This window comes from Lampris incognitus, chromosome 19 (genome assembly GCF_029633865.1).
Source record: "Lampris incognitus isolate fLamInc1 chromosome 19, fLamInc1.hap2, whole genome shotgun sequence".
In the NCBI taxonomy this organism is placed as follows: domain Eukaryota; kingdom Metazoa; phylum Chordata; class Actinopteri; order Lampriformes; family Lampridae; genus Lampris; species Lampris incognitus.
The window spans coordinates 11,692,971-11,717,069 of record NC_079229.1 but is presented as its reverse complement, the minus strand read 5'-3'; the positions used below and the strand labels follow the sequence as shown (position 1 = coordinate 11,717,069).

At 43.8% G+C, this 24,099-nt stretch overlaps 2 protein-coding genes across 3 annotated transcripts in view; one reads left to right on the top strand and one right to left on the bottom strand.

Annotated features, from left to right (window-relative positions):
• plcd1a (phospholipase C, delta 1a) overlaps nt 1-4,134 on the bottom strand; it is a 34,259-nt gene extending 30,125 nt beyond the window's left edge. The window contains exon 1 of one of the 2 annotated variants that reach the window (XM_056299292.1): nt 3,918-4,134. In XM_056299292.1, coding sequence (XP_056155267.1) covers nt 3,918-3,948 — 31 coding nt within the window. In that variant the 5' untranslated portion in view covers nt 3,949-4,134. Of the gene's footprint in view, nt 1-2,727; nt 3,281-3,917 lie in introns of those variants that run through there. The other variant, XM_056299291.1, reaches the window with a different exon arrangement.
• A 109-nt stretch (nt 4,135-4,243) lies between these two features.
• dlec1 (DLEC1 cilia and flagella associated protein) overlaps nt 4,244-24,099 on the top strand; it is a 39,558-nt gene continuing 19,702 nt past the window's right edge. Inside the window, exons 1-22 of the mRNA XM_056299290.1 lie at nt 4,244-4,354; nt 7,434-7,575; nt 7,748-7,888; nt 7,983-8,136; nt 8,335-8,445; nt 8,539-8,732; nt 10,997-11,197; nt 12,400-12,419; nt 13,909-13,993; nt 15,454-15,541; nt 16,210-16,383; nt 16,589-16,725; nt 17,353-17,445; nt 18,511-18,601; nt 18,823-18,985; nt 19,301-19,493; nt 20,652-20,728; nt 20,927-21,089; nt 21,422-21,515; nt 21,649-21,779; nt 22,046-22,207; nt 23,931-24,061. Of these exons, the coding sequence (XP_056155265.1) occupies nt 7,492-7,575; nt 7,748-7,888; nt 7,983-8,136; nt 8,335-8,445; nt 8,539-8,732; nt 10,997-11,197; nt 12,400-12,419; nt 13,909-13,993; nt 15,454-15,541; nt 16,210-16,383; nt 16,589-16,725; nt 17,353-17,445; nt 18,511-18,601; nt 18,823-18,985; nt 19,301-19,493; nt 20,652-20,728; nt 20,927-21,089; nt 21,422-21,515; nt 21,649-21,779; nt 22,046-22,207; nt 23,931-24,061 (2,687 nt within the window). The 5' untranslated portion in view covers nt 4,244-4,354; nt 7,434-7,491. The remainder of the gene's footprint in view (nt 4,355-7,433; nt 7,576-7,747; nt 7,889-7,982; nt 8,137-8,334; nt 8,446-8,538; nt 8,733-10,996; nt 11,198-12,399; nt 12,420-13,908; nt 13,994-15,453; nt 15,542-16,209; nt 16,384-16,588; nt 16,726-17,352; nt 17,446-18,510; nt 18,602-18,822; nt 18,986-19,300; nt 19,494-20,651; nt 20,729-20,926; nt 21,090-21,421; nt 21,516-21,648; nt 21,780-22,045; nt 22,208-23,930; nt 24,062-24,099) is intronic.

The following is a 24,099-nucleotide window of genomic DNA, read 5'->3' as shown; positions in this document are numbered from 1 at the left end:
TCACTAAGGTGGTGCAACTGGCTGATTACGGCTCTCTAAAAGGGCGTGGGACATCCTCTGACACGATGACTCAAAGGGCACTTTTCCATTGCCCCTTATAGTTAATACAGCATTCTTTTTTGCTTATGTTGTATTTCCATCTGTTTGACGACATATGTGTGTGTGTGTGTGTATCGACGTATGTGTGTGAGAACTTTGCACTACACTGAATGGTACTGTCCACTACACCACACAAGGCTCAGCCTTGCACAAAAGCCAGCAGGACAAGGCTCGCTGTGTGAAGGCGGTGAGTTTCGAGAGTCCTACTGAATGTTTTTCCTCCCTACTGCTCCAGCGAGGATAAATAATGGCTGCCTGGAGAGCAAAGGGGGCGCTTGAGGATGCAGACGCACGGTTACTACATTCACTACAGCCCCCGCCTGTCGTGAGCGTTTCAGGGGTGTGGGCTGAGCCACAACATAACAGACATACTTCACAAGGCCCCACCACAGACTCACAGAGGCTGCTTATGTGTCTCCGGAGGAGTTTGGGGCAAGGCAGTTCAAGAGCTTTGCAACCGCCTCTGCTCAAATCCTGGTAGGGGGGTTGGGACGTGAAGTATCTCAGTGTTCTGTGATAGACTTCACTGTAAATATTACTTTTGAACACACCCATTAAGGTCGATGTTACAATCCCAGAGGTATTTCTCAACACTTCCCTGCTGTGATTCATGCTTCCAAAGCATGCGTACGAGTTCCTGTTTCTTTCCTAATGCTTAGTAATCACTTTCAGCCAGGCAGTTATAGTGACTGACTAGCAACAAGGCTCTTTTTTCTGAGTGTACTAAGCCCAGTGACTAGAAGGAGACCCCCGGGGCAGACCCTGGAGGTGTTGGTGGGATTATAGTCCATGGCATCTGGTTTGGGAATGCAATGGATGCCCCAGGATGAGCTGGAGGGAATTTCTGGGGATGTTCTTGGGCCCGTTTTGCTAGCCCTAAAACCGACTTTGGGACCCTGACCCAGAAAAGCCGTTAAGAAAATGGATGAAACTGGGCAACCCCCAGGGCAACCCCAATCAAAGAGCACGAGACAAGCTAGGGCAAGAGAAAGGATAGGCCTGAGAAATTCAAGTTGTTTCCTAACCACTAACGAATATGAAAGCCACATTATTTTGTCATTGTATTCTTACAATGAATGTGCTATCTGCATGTAACCCATCCTATTGTATAGCAGCAGCTGCAGCACCCGGGGACCAACTCCAGTTCTTCTTTCCATCGCCTTGCTCAGGGGCACAGACAGGAGTATTCATCCTAACATGCATGTCGTTTTGATGGTGGGAGGAAACCGGAGCACCCGGAGGAAACCCATGCAGACACAGGGAGAACACACAAACTCCACACAGAAGGACCTGGGACGGCCTGGTGTTCGAACCCAGGACCTTCTTGCTGTGAGGCAACAGTGCTAACCACCGGGCCACCGTGCTGTAATCACACATTATCAGCTGAAGAAGCTCAGCGACCCCTTAATTCATATTTGCAAGTAACATAAAAATCTACTTTTACTTACATGTTTATTTTTTCCCCATCTGACAAATTACAGTTTGGTTCAAGAAGGGCGGTCTGAGACCAAAACTACACCACTGACCTAAAAACAAATGTGTGTAATGCACCTTATTACAGACATGTGCAAACTTATAACTGGCATGTGCCCTGAAGGTCTTGCCTATGAAGGCTGCATGATTATGGTGAATAAGACGTCGCTGTAAATCACATCTGCAAACTCCTCTGCCTGTTTACAATGAACTATTTGTTTGGTGCCAACACAGAATATCTTCTCATGTCTCGCACTCAGGAGCTTGGCTTTCTAAACATTACGTGACAAGAACATAGAGCTTCACTTCTTGATTTCAAAGGAAAAGCAAGTGTAGATTCTCTCTGCAGCCACAAAGGCAACAAATGCATGCTTACGCCTGCACTAGTAATGCGATGACACATCCTACAACGTTTGTAAGTGGTAAAATATCCATATGGCGTTAATATACAGTTTTATAACAACACCACGACAACACTGTTCAAAACACACAGTGCTGCAACCACTAGATGGCAAATCACTACATTAAAGTGAACATGGTGTGGGACTATTAGAGACCAGTGCAGACCATTGGAGACCAGTGCAAACCATTAACGACCAGTGCAGATCATTAAATAATAATAATAATAATAATAACAATATAATAATAATAATAATAATAATAATAATAAGACCAGTGCAGACCAGTGCAGACCATGAAAAAAAAATCACATCACACAATCTGCGATGGCCTGACGGCCTGTCCAGGGTGTCTCCCCACCTACCGCCCAATGACTGCTGGGATAGGATCCAACATCCCCGCGACCCCTGAGAGCAGGATACGCGGTTTGGATAATGGATGGATGGATGGTGTGGGGCTCTAAGAGGGCACGACTGAATGGTGGTCGGGGGTGGGCCAGGCTTTCCAGACTAACAAGGGTAAAAGCCCCCTCAAAAGTTTTCACAGACTGAATGAAGGACCACACTGCTCCAGGCAACAAGTCTGTCCTTAAAACAAAAGCTTGCCTGCACAAGTTGGAAGCAGTGCGCGTTTTTCTTCCTACAAACAGACGTGGCAGCGTGACCGCGTCTGACATCTGTCACCCCGAGTGTCCGCGTCACGTTCTCACGAGGAAGCAGCAGCAGAAGAACAACTGGTCGCCTTAACTTGACTTACCTAGACGTCTTCCGTTGTCCTGCGCGACTTTTCTCAAATACTCCTGAAAAATCACTTCCTTGGATTTCGTCCTTTTCGGACGTTTATGCGGGCAAGACATTTCTAATCTAACTCCTCTCTACTGTAAAGAAGTGGGGGAAAGCGTTATCGGTTTCGAGTTAAAAATCGAGTCTCTATCAAAGTAGAGGATCTGCTGAGTTCCTTGTGGGACCATCGGGGCGTGTCCGAGCGGGGTGTTCCCCGTTATAAAGATAAACAGAGAAAGCCTGGGTCACCGTCATCATCCCTCTTCGTTTTTCTGTACGTGCCACGAGTTTGAGCGCAGGTAAAACTACAATCCCGTCGACTCTACGGGACTACAAAACCCATGGTGAATCGATGGCCAAGAACACCGAGAGTGGTGTTTAAAGGGCCCGACCTCCCTCACGGATTTCCCCCGTAAAAGTCACCGCGCTAGAGAGAGGGATCCCCTCTGAGACGTCAGGGGCACTCAGTTCACTGCAAAAAAAAAAAAAATACAACGACTTCAAATTTTTGAGGGTTGATCGTCAAATTGTTCATTAGTACGTTGGTACAGGTAGCTGCGTTTACAGTAGTGGTGTACCTGATTGCGTTACCAGGCTGCGCAACAGCGACATACTGCGGTGAAAATACGCCAAGACGAAATCAAATCGCACTGGAGACACCTTACTAAACATACACTTTTCAGTCATTTTCATTATATACCATATCTGCTGGCACGATCTCAAGATAACGTTTCAACATGTTTTACAGTTGCGCTTTTTGAGACTTTAAAGGCGAAAAGTCTTTAAAACGTCTCAACTGATTATCAAAAAATTGTTAAAGGGTCACGAGAGACCGTGGTGTTTTAAAGTAAAGCATGGGGTTGTTATGGAAACATTACTTTGTGGACATGTGCCCTTGGTAAATTATCACATAAACATGTTGTTCATCAACACCTCCGCCACACTTTCTATTTTGAGGGCGATATTGTATTAACGTCAAATAACTTGACGGGCAAAAGATCCAAAACACATGTCTTGAGAATGCGCATAAATCCAGTCACGCTCATTGAATTTCTATGGAGGTCACGGGAGTTAGGTTAGGATGGTAAGGAAGGCTATATCAAAGTAAAATGAGTAACGTCACCTGACGACATCCATTTTCGACTCTTGTCACCAGTTACTCACCGTGTTTCCCCGCGGTGCCGTTTGAGTCCATTCTGATTGACTAGAAAGTCACCATGCGCTATATTAAAAAAAAAAAAAAAAAAAAACAACAACAACAACTATAGGCTACGCCAAAGTCCGAATTCAATATGTCTTGAGAGATGAATAAAAACGTATAAGAAGTGACCGGTTTCTTTTTCTTTTCTTTTTTTCTCTTTCTTTTATATCAAAAGATGTCCAACTCCTGTCCCCTCCAAGCCGACCGAGACGCTGGCTGTCTGGGCTCTGTAATGTCAACCTATCACGTCCTGCAGCGGCCCGAGGCCACGCCCACCTCCACACCGGCCCGACAACAACCCCCATTATGCGACATTGTGTGTCAGCACCCAGCCCCGGCAGCTACACCTCTGGGAGGAATTCAAATCTGCTCCCACCTATGAATAAACGCTCTTCAAAAGGTTTCGTGTCACTCGTCACTGTACTCCATTGTTGAATCTCCCTTATGGATTTCTGTCGCTGAGTTGGATTTAGTTTGTGCGTCTTGCCTCGGGAAATCGCTTTGTTGGCGGGGCCAGACCTGTCCTTCCCCTTTAAACAGCTTTCAGATCAGTCATTTCTGCTGTTCTTTATCACTACAAAGCAAATGAAGAAGGTTGGTTGTCATAAGAAAAAAAAATCAAATGATATCTATACGATGGTGGAAAAAGTATTAAACTCCTTTACTTAAGTAAAAGTAGCAATACGACAGTGTCGTAACAATACTCCATTAATGGTAAAAGTCCTGCATTCGAAATGTCACTTAAGTAAAAGTAATAAAGTTTTAATAGTAAAATGTGCTTAAGGACCCAAAGTAAAAGTACTCGTTTTAAAAAATGGTCCCTTTCAGAGTGATGAATTGTTTGTTAACCAGTCAGCGGTATTTTTAATGTTGTAGCTTTTCCAGTTACTTCATATACTCTTGGGTATAACTCTCAACGAGGCATTATCGTGTATATTGTGCATATAAACCATTTTTCAGCAAAGTAACTTGTAACTACAGCCATCAGATAAATGAAGTGGAGTTGAAAAGTACACAATTTCTCTCTGAAAGGTTGTTGAGTGATAGTATAAAAACTCACCAAACAGTAATACTCAAGTAAAGTACCAGTACCTCAACACTGTGCTAAAGTACAATACTTGAGTTAACGTGCTTTTTTAACTTTCCCCCTCTGCATCTATATCATGGTACAAAGCACTTGGAAATCGCATATTAAGTCACACACAGAAAGAAGTGTGTGCTAAAGCAACAAATCACAGCCAAAAAAAAAATAAGCCAGATGTTGGTCACCGCGCATGCCTAGTGTATCTCATCTGAAACGCAAAAAGAGCACACCCTGGCCTCTGATCAAGTTCTAGGAATTTAAACTATGACATATTTGTATGCATTGTTTTTGAATGAATACTATAAACTCTTTTGCATTTAAGCTATGCTGCCTACTTTTGGTTGATTACACTGTCAGCCAGCCATTGTTATTACTGCAGCATTTTATTTTCACTGTATGGCAAGATACTTTTTAGATGCAGTCAGGCATTAATGCTTGTAGCCTGCACACAGAAGCCTCTGCCCATTGGCAATGAAGAGGGAGACAGATCCCTCCTTGTGCTTCTCTATTATCAGTATCTGCCAGACAATTTCATCTTATGAGCACTCATGCTTGGGGTTAGGCCTCGTGAAATAACAGCCTGCCTGGCAAAACCATGAGGAACTACAAAGTGGCTTTAATAATTTTAACAAGCAGTACTCCGAGAGGCCCACTTCAGCATTGCATGTGAGCTCGTCAGCAAAGTCGAGCATTTTCTTCATGATGACTTTACAATGTCAACGTATCACAGATAGGTTTTCACTTTGGTTATGTGAGATGTCATTATCCTGTATTTTTGGAAACATTATCTGAAAATACATGTGGTTTGAAATAAAAATGTCATGACACACACATTTGAATAATATCTATTGATGTGGCTGTTCTTGTACATGCAGGTCATACACTAGACTTTATGTAATGCATAATGCACTGCTGTAGCTTCTACTCTCAAGGAGGTGTCATAGACAAAAAAAACAAACAAACCTAAAAACAAAACAAACACACACCCTTATAAAGAAAGCTATGCTACACCTCACTCAGGTGTGCCATAAAGTGCCAGTGCGTGTTTTACTCTAATAAGACATCATATCTTATCATCTTAGCATCTTGAGATAGATTTTCAAACCACATATATTCTATTTGCATATATTCTGTTTTTGCTTCTTCTTCTTCTTCTTCTTCTTCTTCTTCTTCTTCTTCTTCTTCTTCTTCTTCTTCTTCTTCTTCTTCTTCTTCTTCTTCTTCTACCCCTCCAGTGAATTTATAAGATTAAATTTTAATGTAGACTGTAATTTCTGCCAATTCTGCAAGAGAGAAATAGAAACAACGGATCATTTATTTTTCCACTGTAAAATTATTTATAAGTTTTGATATAATTTGTATGTATGGATGAAGTCGAGCATTAGTGCTCTACCGCCATTTTTACTAGTAAGTGTCAAATTTGGAATGTTTATGGAGGATAGAAATATAGAATTCTTGTTGAATAATGTAATTATTTTGGCAAAATATTTCATACACAAATGTAAATATTGCAAAACGCATCCCCGTTTACGAGCCTTTAAAACCGAATTAGTAACTTTGTCCAAATCTCTAAAATGTATGAAAAACCGAAATGCACAACAATTATTCTTTGCATTTGAACAATTTAATATAATCTAACCCCTAGAATATTGCATTGTCCTATTTTATTTTATTTTATTTTATCTCTTTTTAATTTTCCTTTTGTTTCCTTGTTTTGTTCTCATTGTCTTTGACATGTTTGTTGTTCTGTTCTTAGCCTGCTCTGTTGTTTTAGAGTATACTGGCTTTGTTTGATGTGTTTGTATATCTGTAGGTAGTCTCGATTAAAAAAAATAAATCTTCTTCTTCTTTAAGCTTGTGCAGCACTTTGGTTCAACTGTGGTTGTTTTAAATGTGCTATAAACTTGACTTGACTTCTTTTTCTTCTTCTGCTGCTGCTGCTGTTTCTTCTTCTTCCTCCTCCTCTAATTCTTTAGTATCGTTTTAATATTTGTACTACACCTGAATAGACTTGCAATAAACCCGTCTTCGGGTAATGCAAATAATATCACACACATGCGTAAGTTGGCTCCACCAAAATAAGATAAAGTTTAAAAAAAACCTCTTTGAATTCGATGGGAAAATCGATTTGATTGAGACGATTTTTTTTGGATGGTTTTACATTTGAAAAGTTTCCTTCCAGTCGACAAAGATGAATAGGTGCCTTTAAGGAGGCGAGGGTGTTGCTATGGCAACCACGTGTACACATACAGGCTAAAAGAGTAGCTACTAAGCTAACTAACAACATAATCCGTACTTCGTTTCGGCGGTTATACTTAAAAAGTTAAAGGATCATAGCATTCAACATATGTGTTGAGATTATACGTCAATAAACGTTTTTAATCAACTTTCTCAGGTCTGCGAGCCTCCTAGTCGGTAAGTGACTTCTCCTTCCTGCTGTATATCGTTTGAAAATGCTTGAAGACTGGGAGAAATGCCAAGGACCGAGGTCCGATCCGTCCATGAACCGTCACAATCCTGCATCAGAAGCATCACAGGTATGAATTACACCAGCTGGCGTTACACAAATTACATATATACAATTACATATATACAATAAACTTTAAATGCCAGGAAATTCCACGCATATCCAATAATTACCAAGCAAATGACTGCTGACTAATTGGTTAATTGAATAAACTTGCCCCCTCTTATCTCTAACTTCATTAGGACATTTCCCATGTGTTGGCAAGCGTCTTCAAGGACCTCTACACGAAAGAGGTCATGAGCAAAGAGACTTTGTCCAATCTCTCCAAGACAATGAAGGGACGAAGTGGATACCATGAAAGATATATTGAAGAGCTTCAACAGGTGACTGTATTTCTTCAGTAGCACCCCAGAATATACTGCTATTGAGCTATACCCTTTGAAAAGTTGCATAAAACATGGTGCTGTAACTGTGTAGGCCCATGCTGAATATGACCGGCGTATGAAAGAGGCAGATATGCTGGAGAGTCATATAATTCAGGCAAGAGTCCATGCCACCGCTTCAGAAAGCCAGGCTGCTGAAAGATTGTTACAGGAGGTGGGGGAGACTGAATGCCTGGGCCTCCCTCCAGGTGAGTTGGGATTTCTTGTGTGGATTCATATCATCATAAATCCCACCGAAAAGCATTGTAAATTGCTTGATGTTTGTCAAGATGAACCAGCCATATCACATAGTAACAATAACCCATGTTTGTTTTGATTGATCAGATCACTGTGACAATACTGATAACATCATACTGTGATATTTTTTCTTTTAATACTTTTTATAGGCAAATCACTCTTTGTGCATTGTTTGGACGATGACCTTCTCAAAAAGTTCAACCTGATTTGCCCCCAGGACTACCTACCTAGACCAGCTCCGCTGATAGAGGCACCAGCAGGTAGCCAGAAACTCTTTATGAAGACACTGCCCAATATGGGGAATACCTCATCTGTGTTTTTTATGGTTTCAACTTATTGTCTCCATTTTTTAGTGAAACCCAGCCTCAATTATACCAAGCCCACTCTCGCCTATAACATCCGCACATGCAGAGATCCTCCCGATAAAGGTTATTCCCCGACACGCCGTGCAGAAAAGACCCGCCATAACCTGCAGGAGGAGTCAGAGTGCAGCTTGACCCTAGAAAAAAGCACAGACACCTACCCAAAGAGGAAGACCGAGAGCGAGGTGGGTAGCCAGAGACACTGTAGTACTATTTTTATCTTTATTGGCAAGTGTTGGACCTTAATGCTGTACCTGAAAGATGCTTAGTGAGATTGAGATTTGGGGACTGTGTAGGCCACTGAAGCAGTGAAAACTCACTGTCATGTTCATGTTCACCGTGGCCAGCAGAAATCTGACGACCATAACGAGACGCCATCTGACGGTCACATTTTCCATGTCCCCGCGGACCAATCAGACAGGGGTGAAATAGCGTTTAAAAGGGAGAAGCACAACGGCTCGTAAACCAGCGTCCATTCTGTGTGTGGCGGGAGTGTCGGGACAGTTGAGACGCATATTTTTCCAAACACCGCATCTCGGTTGCTTTCAAACCCCGAAGCACTGTGCCAGAAATGGGTCTACCCAAAGGATCGGGGCTAAGAGTACATCTGCCGTCATCTTACAATGCTGTGGTTGCAACCATTCCCCAATCCTCTGTGAACAGTACACATGGCCTTTGTAACCCTACTCAATGGTCACGGCAATTTGCATATGAAACCAATCGCTGGTTTCGGTTGTTATGCAACTGTGCTGTGTATAAGGTGGGGGATGCCTGCAGTCAGCTGAGACTGGCGAGGTCACTTCGGTGAGTGATGAAACGTTTCTCCTACTAAACGTCGTGTCCAGATGAACTGATTCAACTTTCTGGGATTTCCTTACCTGGATTATTGAGCATGCATCAAGACATTTGAAAAGATGCTTTAAATGTTAAATTGGTTTGGTGCACACGTTTGGGATTCATACAAACCTCATTCATTAATTAAACACTACTATAAGGCTAATCCACATCGCCAAATAGGTTTTCAGCAAAGAGACGAAACACACTGCTGACCACAGCTGGCCATCTGAGGATATACTTTCCTATAGAATTTTGTCATAATGCTCTACTACTTTTGCAAGGTCCTGTTAGATAAGCTGCGTAAGAGTCTGTGGCCACAGGTTATGGGTGTAATTTATATTAATTTCGCCCTCAGCTTTGCTGTAATGGGCATGGATTCTACAAGATGCTGGATATGTTGTGCAGGAATATTGTACAATGTTTGCTTCGTACAGTTGCTGTAATTTGGATGGTTACACAGCCCTTTGCACCTCATCCTAAAGATGTTGAATAAGGTTAAGATTTGGGGACTGTGCAGGCCACTGAAGCAATGAAAACTTGCTGAAAACGTGCTTTGGAGTGTTGAGGCTTCTGGACGAGATTTTTCCCTAAGTGGTATCCGTAGCCTTTGTTTACAGCGCCAAAACTCTTTTTTTTTTAATTTAGTCAGAAGGAAGAAGCTACCACTGACGGTATGGCGGATTTAATCAGAGAAAAGTTGAAAACAGGTTAATATTCAATAGGCTATACCTTGCAGTCAGTGTGTTATGCTAGGCAAACCGCCCAAAAATGAAATAGTGCAACACTGCTCACTTTGCTGCTGCTTAGGCTAAATTCGGAGGTTTGTGGGTCAAGTTTGGGTGGTTAATTAAAGCATATTTTTGTGGGTCGAGTGGATTGGCTCTCATAACGGGTTGGGTGGGTGCGGGTATTAAAAACCCTGACCCGCGTCTCACTACAAGGTAGGGAGTGTACCTAATAAACTGGCAGTGCATTGTATTATCCATCCATCCATTATTCAAGCCACTTATCCTAATTAGGGTTGCAGGATGCTGGAGCCTATCCCAGCAGTCATTGGGCGGCAGGCAGGGAGACACCCTGGACAGTTCACCAGGCCATCACAGGGCCGACATACACATTTACACCTAGGGACAATTCATTATGGCCGATTCACCTGACCTACATGTCTTTGGACTGTGGGAGGAAACCGGAGCACACGGGGGAAACCCACACAGACAAGGGGGGTTGAATGCAAACCCCACACAGAGGACGATCAGGGATGACCCCCAAGGTTGAACAACCCTGAGTTTCGAACCCAGGACCTTCTTACTGTGAGGCGACCGCGCTAACCACTGCGCCACTGTGCCGCCCCTTCAGTGTATTATATGATATACAATAAACACATGCATATGTACGTATATGTATAGTTTGTACATTTATTCGCATTATTAGATTGTTCTTTTTGTGTCCTGCATTGTGCAACGTGCAATGTTCATCTTATCTCATCTCTTATAAAAGAGATCCAGTAACACTTTGGTCCTATTTGTACACGTGAAATGAGGATATGCATTCACATTAAGTGAATGATTCCGATATAAAACTGAGTAAAAACTATACCTCCCATGTATTTTAGAGACCTACCCAGGTGCGTTCAAAGCGAACGGTGGAGCGGAGTGCAAAGAGTCGGGCAGAAGAGAGGGCTGCACTTCAAAAGCTTCAAGACAGACAGAAGTTCCTGCGCAACCCACGGTTCCTTCCCCCGAATGCGCAGCCAGGTGGCAAATCCCTTATCCGACCGCAGGACAAAGCAGGAAGGATGGTGTGTGGCAGGAAAGTGGCGGAGCACAGGTAACTGATATGTATTGAACATGGCGTTTGCCCGTGACTGCAACAAGCTCTTTTTACCATGATTACAATGGTGGCCACTTACTTTTGTGTCACGATGCGGCCTATTGTGACTATGATGCAGCCATGAGGTCGTGAGTCATGTTGAAAAAAATGGTTTGACCGATGGGGAAAAAAACTATTCAGTAAATCCATTTCTAATACCACCTGTGTACACACGAGCACCCTTTCCCTCAGTCTGAACGTTATTTCACCTTTTAATGGAAAACGGAAATACAGAACAGGATCAGACTGATAAAATTCCCTCCATCATGTCATCTCTATTATATCAGTTAGGTCAATTTTCCCTAATCATCATCATCATCTTCTTCTTCTTCTTCTTCTTTTTCTTTCGGCTGCTCTCGTCAGAGATCGCCACAGCGGATCATCCGTTTCCATTTCTTCCTGTCCTCTGCATCTTCCTCTGTCACGCCAGCTACCTGCATGTCCTCCCTCACCACATCCATAAACCTCCTGTTTCTGCCACAGCTGCCGACTGCTTCTATACAACACGATGGGTTAAATGCAGAAAACAAATTTCATTGTAACCAAACAACTGTACAATGCTAAGGTAAAGTGGCTTTCTTCTTCTTTCTTCTTCTTCTTTTTCTTCAGCCTTACTCTTTTCCCCTTGCTTGACAGCTCCATCTTCACCATCCCTCTCCCAATATAACCAGCATCTCCATCAACCAGTCATAGTGCCAACATTCAAAGTTCCGACTCTCACCTTCACACTCTTACCCTTCCTCCTCTCCCACTGCCTCTGGACATGCCTTCCCCCTCTTCTTCTCCTTCGCCCAATAGTAGCATAGTTTCCACCGGCACCCTGCTGGCCAACAGTACCAGTGGTGGTTGTTGGTAACCCGGGCCTTGACCGATCCGGTATGGAAATCTGATTTATCATCTGCATATTTGATTTGACAAAGGCTTTACACTGGATGCCCTTCCTGACGTAATGCTCCCTATTTATCTGGGCTTGGTACCGGCACTAAGAATGCACTGGCTTGTGCATCCTCAGTGGCTGTTTTTTTTTACCCCCCCCCCCAATCATATTATTGCATTTACAATGATGTTGTACTTTTGACATTTCATATGTGCGTTGTATCGACTCGAACCCTTTCATCTTTCTAACCACCACAATCGCATGCTGAGAAAGGGCACGGGCGTTTTGTGCTGAAGGTGCCGTTGTCCATCACATGTTCATAACTAGATAATTAAGCCGGGACATTGATCGCAGAGCAGGAACACTGTACCTTTGCAGCGTCTGAATAAGAGCCTCTCATTGAACAATCCAAGTCTGAGCCTCTCCGTGACATATTTGTTCCATGCTATTCAACCCCAACACAAAGCACCACAACTATTAATACAGAGTGGAATTTTCCATCACTTGGGCCAACAAAAATCTGAACACTATAATGATCTGCCATCTGACGGTTTTTAATTTCCCTGTGTTAAATCAGACCTGGGGAAAATAGATTTGCAAAAGGTTCTTTAAATGTTAAACTGGTTTGGTGCATACACTGATACAGAATCAGAATCAGAAACACTTTATTTGTCATTTCATTTCATGCACTTGCACACATCAAATGAAACGAAACATCGTTGCCCACAGCAGTGCAGCACAAAAACCAAAACACATATCCAAAAACTATAAGAACTACAAGAACACATGTATCCAAACTAACATGCATATATCTAAACAAAAAAAACAAAAAAAAATCACTGCCCAGGACAACGAACGCCAGCCAGGATGACTGTTGGAACTGCCGGTCTGCATGGGTTAGGGTGGGGCAGGCTAAGCTAACTAGCTTAGCCTGCCCCACTTCTGCATCCTGGCGGTGTTACCTCTTCGGGCACAGCTCCGGTCAGAGCTACGGTCCCTGGGCCCTCAGGACGCAGCAGACCAAGCCCTCCCAGACGATCCAGCGCCAGCTCTCCCAGCCATCAAACAAAGACAAACTTAAGACACAGACATGGACAGAGACACTGCATTGACGGTACTGGGCGAGGCCACTGCAAACGTGAATTTGCGTCGCCTTCTTCCCACACCAGAAGCGGCGGGTAAATTTAATGAATTGAGGATCCGTACAAACCTCCCTGTCAACACGACGCTACTGTCTTCAATAAAGTCAATCCACATAGCCAAATAGAGCTTTCAGCAAAGATAGGAGATGGGCACCGCTGACCATGCCTAGCCATCTGGGGGTGTACTGTCCTACTGTATTCTGTCATGAAGACCTGCCACTATTGCAAGGTCTTGTTAGATAAACTACACAAGTCTCTGCATTCTGCACCATAACAAGTTATGGGTGTAATTTGTGTTAATTTGGCGCTCAGCATCCCTGTGTCTTGCATTCCACAGATAAGTGAAATAAATGAACAGTATTGAATCTATGTGAACGCTAAACTAGTTAAATTTAATTTCTGTGATTACCCATGCATGATAGCTATGTGATTCTTTTTGTGAAGGAGGAGGGAATGTAGTTGTGTGTGTGTGTGTGTGTGTGTGTGTGTGTGTGTGTGTGTGTGTGTGTGTGTGTGTGTGTGTGTGTGTGTGTGTGTGTGTGTGTGTGTTTGTTTCTGTCTTTGTGTGTGGGCGTACAATGGCATTCATGCTCTTTATGTGTGCACTATTGTGCTTACAATCTGTCTCCCTGACAGCTCCATAGATGAGCCCACTCCAGTCTTCCAGGCAAATCCCGCAGTGGTCTGTTTCACAGGGTACAGTGTGGGGCAAGTGTATGAGGTACGTTGTGGACGTTTGTATTTTACTATGCTACCTTCATGTTTACTGATGCAAACAATTCTGCAAGGGGATTGTTGATTAAGAAGATCATTTTCTGAAGTTCCTCACGTCGTACAAATGTGTTGAACGACAACACCACCGAGGGCCGAACGTTCTCTTAGAGGAAACGGACCCTTAGCACTACATAGCCTTCCTGTCCAACCTCAAAGCCAGACTATAAACATTACCCTGAATATTGAACATCTGCATCCAGGCCAAATCAATCCCTTATTTCCAATGCCCCCCCACACACACACACGCACACACACACACGTGCATGCACATGATGTTATTTCAATTTACAAAGAGGAAATACAGCTGTCATGCATGGATACAAATGAAGTTTAAGTTAATTTATCTGTCAAGAACAGATTAGATACTGATTTTGCTCATATGTTGCATTTTCCAAGTCATTAATTATCTTTATGCTAAGTTTAGACTGAAGAGTTTTAAAATATAAAAAAACAAAGGGCAGCACGGTGGCCCATTGGTTAGCGCTGTCACCTCACAGCAAGAAGGTCCTGGGTTGGAACCCCGGGGTTGTCCAACCTTGGGGGGGGGGGTCATCCCAGGTTGTCCTCTGTGTGGAGTTTGCATGTTGTCCCCGTGTCTATGGTGGGTTTTCACCGGGTGCTCTGATTTCCCCCGCCATCAAAAAGACATGCATGTAAGGGTTAATACTCCTGTCTGTGCTCCTGAGTGAGGCATGGCGAGACGAACTGGAATTGGTCCCCCCCGGATGCAGCACGGTGGCTGCCCACTGCTCCTAGCTACACAGCCAGGATGGGTTAAATGCAGAGAGGAATTTCCCCACAGGGATCAATAAAGTATCTCAAATCAAAATAGAAAAAATCAAAAGAACCAAAACAGGCCATTAATGTTTATGTAAAATTAAAATATGACTCAGGCAGGTCAAGGAGATTCACAAGTTGAGGTGAGAAAATCCTGCCATCCGGGTGGCGTGGGAGTCTATTCTGTTGCCTACCAACATGGGGATCGCTGGTTCAAATCCCCGTGTTACCTCCAGCTTGGTCGGGCGTCCCTACAGACGCAATTGGCCGTGTCTGCGGGTGGGAAGCCAGATGTGGGTATGTGTCCTGGTTGCTGCACTAGCGCTGGGGGGGAATAGCATGATCCTACCACACGCTACGTCCCCCTGGTGAAACTCTTCACTGTCATGTGAAAAGAAGTGGCTGGCAACTCCACATGTATCGGAGGAGGTATGTGGTAGTCTGCAGCCCTCCCCGGATTGGCAGAGGGGGGTGGAGCAGCGACCGGGATGGCTCGGAAGATAGGGGTAATTGGCTGGATACAATTGGGGACAAAAAGGGGGAAAAATTCCCGAAAAAAATAAAAAGTTGAGGTGAGAAGTTGGTAAGCATGTTGTACAGTATGTCACTCTCCTGTTCTCTCTCTCATAGACTACACTGGAGCTGAAAAATCTGACTGCCACAAGCCGCCACGTCCGAGTCATCCCCCCTGCAACTCCTTATTTCTCCATTGGACTGGGTGAGCACTGCCGTTGATGCCCGTTTGATAGTGCAATCTGCCCATCAAACTTGAGTAAAGAGATTCTCAGGGCGGTTTCAAACATGTAGTATATATATGCTTTGATACACATCAGCTGCTAACTTGCTGCACTGTTGTGTTCACCTGTGAGTTCAATTTTGTGTCACACTGCAATATTTCTGAGCGCACCAGAACTTGTGAACAAACACCACGAGTAAGCAAGGTATTCCCTTGTTCGTCAAAATGATTGCTGCAGGATTTACACTGTCTTCTGGGACGCACACAAGCAGTCTGTTTGCGTAAGTTAGCAGCAATATTCCTGTTTGACAGACAGAGGTTGTGAAATTGAGCAACAGCTCCAGGTGTGTCAGTTGATCGTTGCCTTTGTTGGGATTTTTCGGTTCAAAATAGCAGAGGTTAAAAAAAAAAAACTGCTCCAAACAAACTAGATGTGAAAACGCCCTGAGTAAGCCGTGATCATGTAGCTGAGGAATGCAGGTGTTTACACGAAGTGCGCTCATGTATCTCTGGAATGCTCTTGGTTGATTTGTGGCATTCCAACACCAAAGCTACATGTTGGTGGGGTGAACACACGCAGTCTGAAAAGGGGAAGTTGAGATCTGCATCTAATCACTGTGTGGGGTTTTAACAGAAATACACTCTTGCAGGCAGGTTCCCTGGTGAGAGTGGTGTCGTCGCCCCAGGGATGAGCTGCAAGTACACGGTGCACTTCGCTCCGGACTCCCTGGCGGACTTTGAGGATTTCATTGTGGCGGAGAGCCAGGCTCAGTACCCTCTCCTGGTGCCTGTTATGGCCCAACAACCCCCTCCCATACTCACTCGTGAGTATCGTCACGTCCCCGCTGATCTCAACTCATGTTCACCATTGTTTCGCACAACAGCCACTAAAACAACAAATAATACACCGTCTTTACTGCTACTGTCTTTCTTTTTGCTTTCAGGAATAGTGAAGAATGCAGGCGTTAAAGTGTTTTGCATGTAACACCATTGTACATCGTTGTGTCCTTATGTCCCATTTGCCCTCAGTACCTAAGGTTCTGGACTGCGGCTACTGTCTTACTGGAGGGGTGAAGTTTGTTGAGCTGCTTTGTCGTAACGAGGGCCTCAGTACTGGAGCCTTCTGCATCATCCCCAAGAGCCAGTGGCCGGCCTCGAACCTCAGGGTAAATGTCCATCTGACTGATGATGATCATGGCTGATCATGGACAACCAATTGTTTTATCACAGTCATACAGTCACTAACCAGCAAACACAATGTCAGGGCCAGTTGTCGAAACACAACTGTTACAAGATCAGTTACACTAAAGTGAACTAAAGTGAAGGCATATGTTAGATGGTGGGCAGCACGGTGGTGCAGTGGTTAGCGCGGGCACCTCACAGCAGGAAAGTCCTGGGTTCGAGCCCTGGGGTAGTCCAACCTTGGGGGTCGTACCGGGTCCTCCTCTGTGTGGAGTTTACGTGGTCTCCCCGTGTCTGCGTGGGTTTCCTCCGGGTGCTCCGGTTTCCTCCCACAGTCCAAAGACATGTAGGTCAGGTGAATCGGCCGTATTAAATTGTCTCTGTGTGTGACTGTGTGTGTGTGTGTGTGGGCCCTGTGATGGACTGGCGGCCTGTCCAGGGTGTCTCCCCGCCTGCCGCCCGATGACTGCTGAGATAGGTTCCAGCATCCCGCAACCCTGAGTAGGATAAACGGATTGGATAATGGATGGATGTTAAATAATCTCCTAACAATTTTCAAAAATATATTCTACTTTTCTTTCTCTTTTTTATTTTTTGCTTTGTTGTTACAGTCTGTGGTAACAACCAGCTTTGCTGAACAGCCACCCTTCGCCATAAGTCCGTCACTCTTTGAGCTTCGGCCCGGAGAGACCACAGTAGTGGAGGTGAGTCTGTTATACCATCTACAGATGATGGGACATTGGTGGTTTCCAAGTCTTTATAAGGTAATAGGATACCTTACCCGGCATTGCCCAGGGAAGATGTTCTCACCAAAACTACCAACACGATCGGATCTTTACGATATAAGCGATGATGAAATATAGGCTAATTTATGATATGATACATGTGATCAATGAATGTTGAATAAATGAATCTTATTAACAAAAATTATCAAATGTCATAATTTTCAATCAGTTCATCAAGTTTCTTTGCCAATGTGTGTATTAATCACTGCAAATCCACCACCACCGGTGCTGCTGCAAATCGGCACAAAATAAACTAAATTTTGCAAATACATCAAAATGTTTACTTGGTTTTAAAAATATTTTTCGAACTGTGCAATCCCTGGAAAGTGCCGATTCTAAAGACACCTTTCTTTTTGTTCTACAATGAGTATTTCTGGGGTTTTAAGCGAACACACAAACATACACTCTCGCTTTATATATATATATATAAGATTATACACCTTGTTTTTTTTTTTATCAGTTCAATTACAGTTCAAAACAGATACTGTTATGGCTTCACAAAAACGGATACAAAACAGTCAAGCAGGTCAAGAAGACTTAAAAGCCAGAGAGTAAAAATACATTTTTAGGTGTGGTCATTTACAATATTTCTCTAAGGATTACCCTATTGGATAACGGTCATTTATAGTGTTCTCACTAGTTGTGACCACTTTTATACATGAAACGGTGTCTCAAACTCAAGACATGGATCTTGTCCGGCTGACCGCATGCGTAGAAATGTAGGGCCATAGTATGGTTTCGTTTCTTCCCTCTACGGTGTCTGACTGTTTGCTTGTTGTTTAGCGGCTCTTCGTCTCACTTCTCCTGACCAATCAGCAACGAGAGCACAGACACCCCTGCTTGGAAATGGCATGTCGGTATGAGTATTATCAATGCATGATTGAAAGTTATTCATCCAGTGTGTGTGTGTGTGTGTGTGTGTGTGTGTATGTATGTATGTGTGTGTGTGTGTGTGTGTGTGTGTGTATTGCGGGGACATTCCAGGTTGTTTTCTTTCCCACCACTGCTGAGAAGCACTCCCAGGTCTTCGCTATTGTGTGTAACAACTGCCAGGTGAAAGATATCACCATTCAAGGTGAAACTTTCCAAACAATCAATCAATCAATCAATCAATCAATCAATCGATAGATCAATCAACCAATCACCCAATTAATAAATCAATAAATCAGTGGTTATTGATACAAATAAGGTACAATATGAGAACAACTTAAAAAAAACCCAGCATAACCCTAGTTAGGTTAAAGATCAAGTGTGTGTGTGTGTGAGTGTGTGTTTGTGTGTGTGTGTGTGTCCTAGGTGAAGGTCAGCTGATTGCGCTAGACCTGGTGTCCGTGTCTGGTGAGGAAGAGCAGCCCGCGGCGGGGGAGCTGCATGATCTCACTGCTGAGCACTTTGTGCGTTTCAGCCCATGTAACCCCCACTCCACGCAGCAGAAGAAGCTTCTGATCAGGAACAATGCGTAAGCCTCTGTCCTGCGTCCTTCACCCAACACCAACCAAGCCTACAACACAGAAAGGGACATTGTAATTCATAAGTCAAACCACATTACGTTCACACTTTCTCTCCCCTACTCGTTCTCACTTTCCTTCCCCTCCTCTACGTCATTTTTTCTCATTCATTCTCTGTCTCATTTCTCTCTCTCTCTCTCTCTCTCTCTCTCTCTCTCTCGCTCTCTCGCTCTGTCTCCTACTCATTTCCAATTTTTTTTCTCATTCTCCCTTTTGTTTTCCCTATTTCGCCATCTCTCACCCTCTCTTTCCCCGTGTATCTAAAGCCACCTGGAGCTGCCATTCCACTGGCAGATCATGAAGCCCAACTTGCAGCCCCTGCTTCCGGGGGAGACCCCAGATCCCACCCATATCCAGTTCCACCTGGCGACAGACAATGTGTTCAACGTGAGCCCCCTTACAGGCACTATGGCCCCCTGCCAGGATCACGAGTTCCTCCTCACGTTCTGCCCTAAGGCGGTAAGAGAGAACTGACACACACAACAAGGGGAATCTAGTCCATGTTTGTTGTTCAGACTCCATGCAGAAAACATGACAGGGGAGTTCACTTTACCACTGACCTCTCACATTTAAAGTTTTATCAAAGAATTTATTTGTGTCCTGCAGAAAGGTGCAGTGATGAGAGGCAGCTAAGTGTGTCATGTGCAACGTACCATGGGGACGGAATACAACATTCCATTAAATAAACCTATTTATTATTTATCAACCTTCATTTTATTAGGAGGGCACCCTGACTATAAAAATCTTTTTCGGGTGTCTGGGTAGCGTAGCAGTCTATTCCGTTGCCTACCAACATGGGGATCGCCGGTTCAGATCCACGTGTTGCCTCCGGCTTGGTCGTGTGTCCCTACAGACAGAATTTGCCATGTCTGTGGGTGGGAAGCCGGATGTGGGTATGTGTCCTGGTCACTGCACTAGCGCTTCCTCTGGTCGGTTTGGGGTGTCTGTTCAGGGGGGAGGGGGAACTGGGGGGAATAGCGTGATCCTCCCACGCGCTCCCACGCGAACTCCTTACTGTCAAGTGAAAAGAAGCGGCTGGCAACGCCACATGTATCGGAGGAGATGTGGTAGTCTGTAGCCCTCCCCGGATCGGCAGAGGGGGGTGAAGCAGCGACTAGGACGGTTCGGAAGAGTCGGGTAACTGGGATACAATTGGGGAGAAAAAGGGGGAAAATCCAAAAAAAAAAAAATTTTTTCAAGGCAGACCTGCCCAAGGAATAACAGCATTAAGTCTCAGACAGACAACATGAATACGTCACACAGCATGTTAAGATAGACAAAAACACACAAAGTGGGACCGTCCATGAAATAGTACATCAGACTGACGCAGTCAACAAGCAGTGAAATTATTGTTGAGCCAACTACGTAGAGGTGAGTTCTAATGAGGTCGTCCCGGGGTTATTGAGGTTTTCAACAACCATTTCACATTTTCCAAGAGCGCCCTGTTCATTAAGTTCATCTTGTATACTCTAAATGTGCATTAGTAAGTGAGCCACCACACCGTTATAACCATTTTATAACCTCTTTTTATATCACAAGTCAGGCCAGTAGTACGATGATACCCACAGTGTAAAGCCTGATTCTGGAGTGTAAAAACAATGTGTGTGTTCCCTTAAGTTGAAGGATTACCACAGTGTGTGCCACCTAGTCATGAGGGACATCCCAGAGTTGCAGGTGCAGTTGAGTGACAACGGGTAAGGCTTCACCCAGTATTTTGCGAACACTGGTGGATGTCTGTGTATACTGTAAATGTCAGTGTGCCGTGAAGCGACAATAATATCACAAGATCATCATGGGCACGGCGTTCTGATGTCACACACTAGTCCCCCCCCCCCAAAAAAAAGTCCCCCTAAAGTTATTTACTCTTATCTCTTGGTTTTTGGGAACTCGAGAGCCCCACAGGCCCCGAGCAGAGGCCCTGTGATGACTGACATCATCGTCATGGAGATAGAGGTCAAAGGCTCAACAGAGCCCCATCAGGTCCTGCTGGAGCCCTACGCCATTCAAATCCCGGGAGAGCTTTTCATTGGCGCCATGGCCTGCAGGGAGTTCAAGGTACCGTTGGGCCGTGACATTAATGGGGCTGTGAGGAACAACAAAAACATCATGCACACACACCTCGGCCCATTTTCATTTGATCAAGACACGCCAGCATCGTGGCTAGAGATGTAATGGAGACCCAGCATATTGGCTGACAGTAAATATTGGTTTGCTTTGGTCCCTACAGTTTCCTGAGGACTGCAATTGCAAGCCAAGGTTTTATTTTGGGTAGTGGGCATCAAACAACAATGAAAAAATGATATTTACTACTCATATTATACTTCAGGAAAGCAAATATATTAATATTCCTTCTTTGTGTCAATCAATGTGTATCTTGTGTACCCAAGATGTGGAACCACAGCAAGTCCTGTATCTTCTTTCAATGGGAGCGCATAAGTGGTTGCCACATGATAGCAGTAGAGCCCTCTGCTGGTAAATTAGGTATACTTCACACCACAGCACGCCACACAACTGTCTCATTTGGATACAAGTTGTAAAATAATACAACTTCTCAGACAACGTGACTGATTACTTTGTCATCTGATCGGCGTGTTAATTGTGGTTTTGCACTCAGAGATGAATGAGTGTTTTGATCTGGAGCTGGTGGTGACTGGGGGGAAACCAGGCAGAGTGGTGACCAGTCTGCTGTGCCACATAGACCACCACCAGCAGCCCATCACTCTGGCCGTAGAAGTCACTTTCAAGGTAGGATAGGCTACTCATATGTTCTTAGATACTTTTCAATAGATATTTTTAGGCACTCTCATGTGATGTTGCTTGTGTTTGCATGTACAGCATGACCGTCCCACCACGTCATTCCTAGTATGTGCAAACCTACTTGCTGATCGATAGAATTTGACATTGAAATCAAACCTAATTATCCAGGACCAGTCTACATTAAGATACTTGTGGGAAGATCTTTAGAGTACGATGCATTGTTTTGTGAGCTGTGGTCTCATTATGTTGGCCAGGGTCCCGTGGTGACCTTCAGTGTCCCCAGTCTGGATCTGGGACTGGTGAGGCTTGGAGACCAGACCCTGACCACGGTGCTCCTCAGCAACACCACCCAGCTGGAGGCCTCCTGGTCCCTGGAAGAGAGGAATGACAATCAGCAGGACATCCATCACCCACAGGTGCATTAAAGAAATGTGTGTAGTGAAAACTAATACTGCAGTCTGCACACTGTGTGCAACGCTCCAGTAGAATAGCTATCCAAATGGAGAAATGTGGCACTCTAATGGAATTTACCTTATAGCATATTATTATTCATAGTTAATCTGTCAGAGAATTTGTTTTTTTATTTTATTTTTTATTTTTTTCAGATGCCCACTGTATATCTTATTGCAACAGTTCTCAGTTCTGGTCCCCCTCTGGGCTTTTTATTCCTTGAGAATTTTCCACCATATACTAAATTTTAAAAGCGTTGACAGATAATACTAAATGCCATCCCTTATTTTGATGGACTCCACATAAGACATGGGTCTTTGTTGGCTTTTTGAGAAAACACTGACTTACATTCCTTTCAGTTACGGTGGGGTTCAGGATTTTAGGGTTTGTTTTGTTTAAGTGCTATTTTATTTTTGGCCAATTTCAACAAAATACACATCCATGTATTTACGATTCAAAAAGGATATTACAAGTAACCATCTTTTCTCAGGTATTATCACAACATAGCCTGCACTATGTGGTCTGTGTGTGTAAGGTAAGGTTCCTGGCATTTAAAAATTGTATGCAGTATTTCTGACATACGCATGTGATGTTCCAGTATGACTAAATTACTATTTAGGAAACATTTTTCCGTAAATTTTCAAATGTTTTTTTTTTTTTTTGCAGTGAACAATTTTATTAACGTTTTTCAAAGAGAAAGATAGGACAGAAAAAGAAATAAGAACAAAAAAAAACCTCCCCCCTCCCTATGGAGAGTGGGCTACAGTTACTATATGGTCATACTATATGTTTTTTTTGTTTGTTTGTTATTTTTTGTGTTTTTTTATGTTTTTATTGAGCACAGCTCTAGTAAGACCTATCGTAGCACTGGCATTAAGCATCATAATCCACACATACACAAATGCTTTGTAAAATATGATACAATACAATACAATACAATACAACTTTATTAATCCTGCTAGGGGCAATTTGTTCGGAGAAGTTTGTAAACCCAAAACACAGTAACATGCAAACAAACAAATAACACAAACAAGAAATAATAACACCCCAGGGAGCTAAATGTGGAATAAAATATATAAAAGTACACAATAAGAAACACAATGAAATAAACTTTATAAAGACAATAAAACAGTCTGATAAAAACACTGTGGAGCATTTAGTGATGGAGCTGCAACAGGAATGAATGATTCAGAGAAACGGTTAGTTTTACAAGCAGGTAAAACATAGCGACGTCCTGCTGGCAACAGAGAACATTCACTTGCTAGAACGTGTCCAGAAGAAGCCAACATACCTGCTGCTTTCTGCAGGATTTGTTGGTTGCAAGAAGAATTCAGATCTCCTTGTTTCACTCCAGGGATCTTAGAACAGGTTTTACTGTCTTCTATGATATCGGTAAACATGAAAACAAGCAAGATGGGTATAAATAGACAATGATGGAATTTTTACAACCCCATACATCATTGTTGGGGGTTCTGATTAAATCCAGGGCAACCAGTGCCCGGGACTCCAAGTACTGTCAGCTTTTTGTTTTGTCAGCTAGTTAATTACCTTCATCTGATGTTCGAGGTGGAAAAACTACCCCATTATAGACTGCTGGAGTTCTCGGCAGGGTAGAATACCAGCGGTGTCATGGGTCCAGTGGACTGGAGTATGAGAAACACTGTCTGAACTGTCTGTCTTGGTTCACAGGTCATGGTGGAGCCCAGCAGAGGCCTGCTGCCTGCCATGGCCTCCAGCAGTGTGGACGTTGTCTTCAGAGCGCTGTCCTGCCGGCACTTTGAGACGGTGCTGGAACTGGCAGTGGAGAGCGGAACAGGAGGGTGAGAACCAGCCAGCTCTGCTGCTATGCTACGTTCAT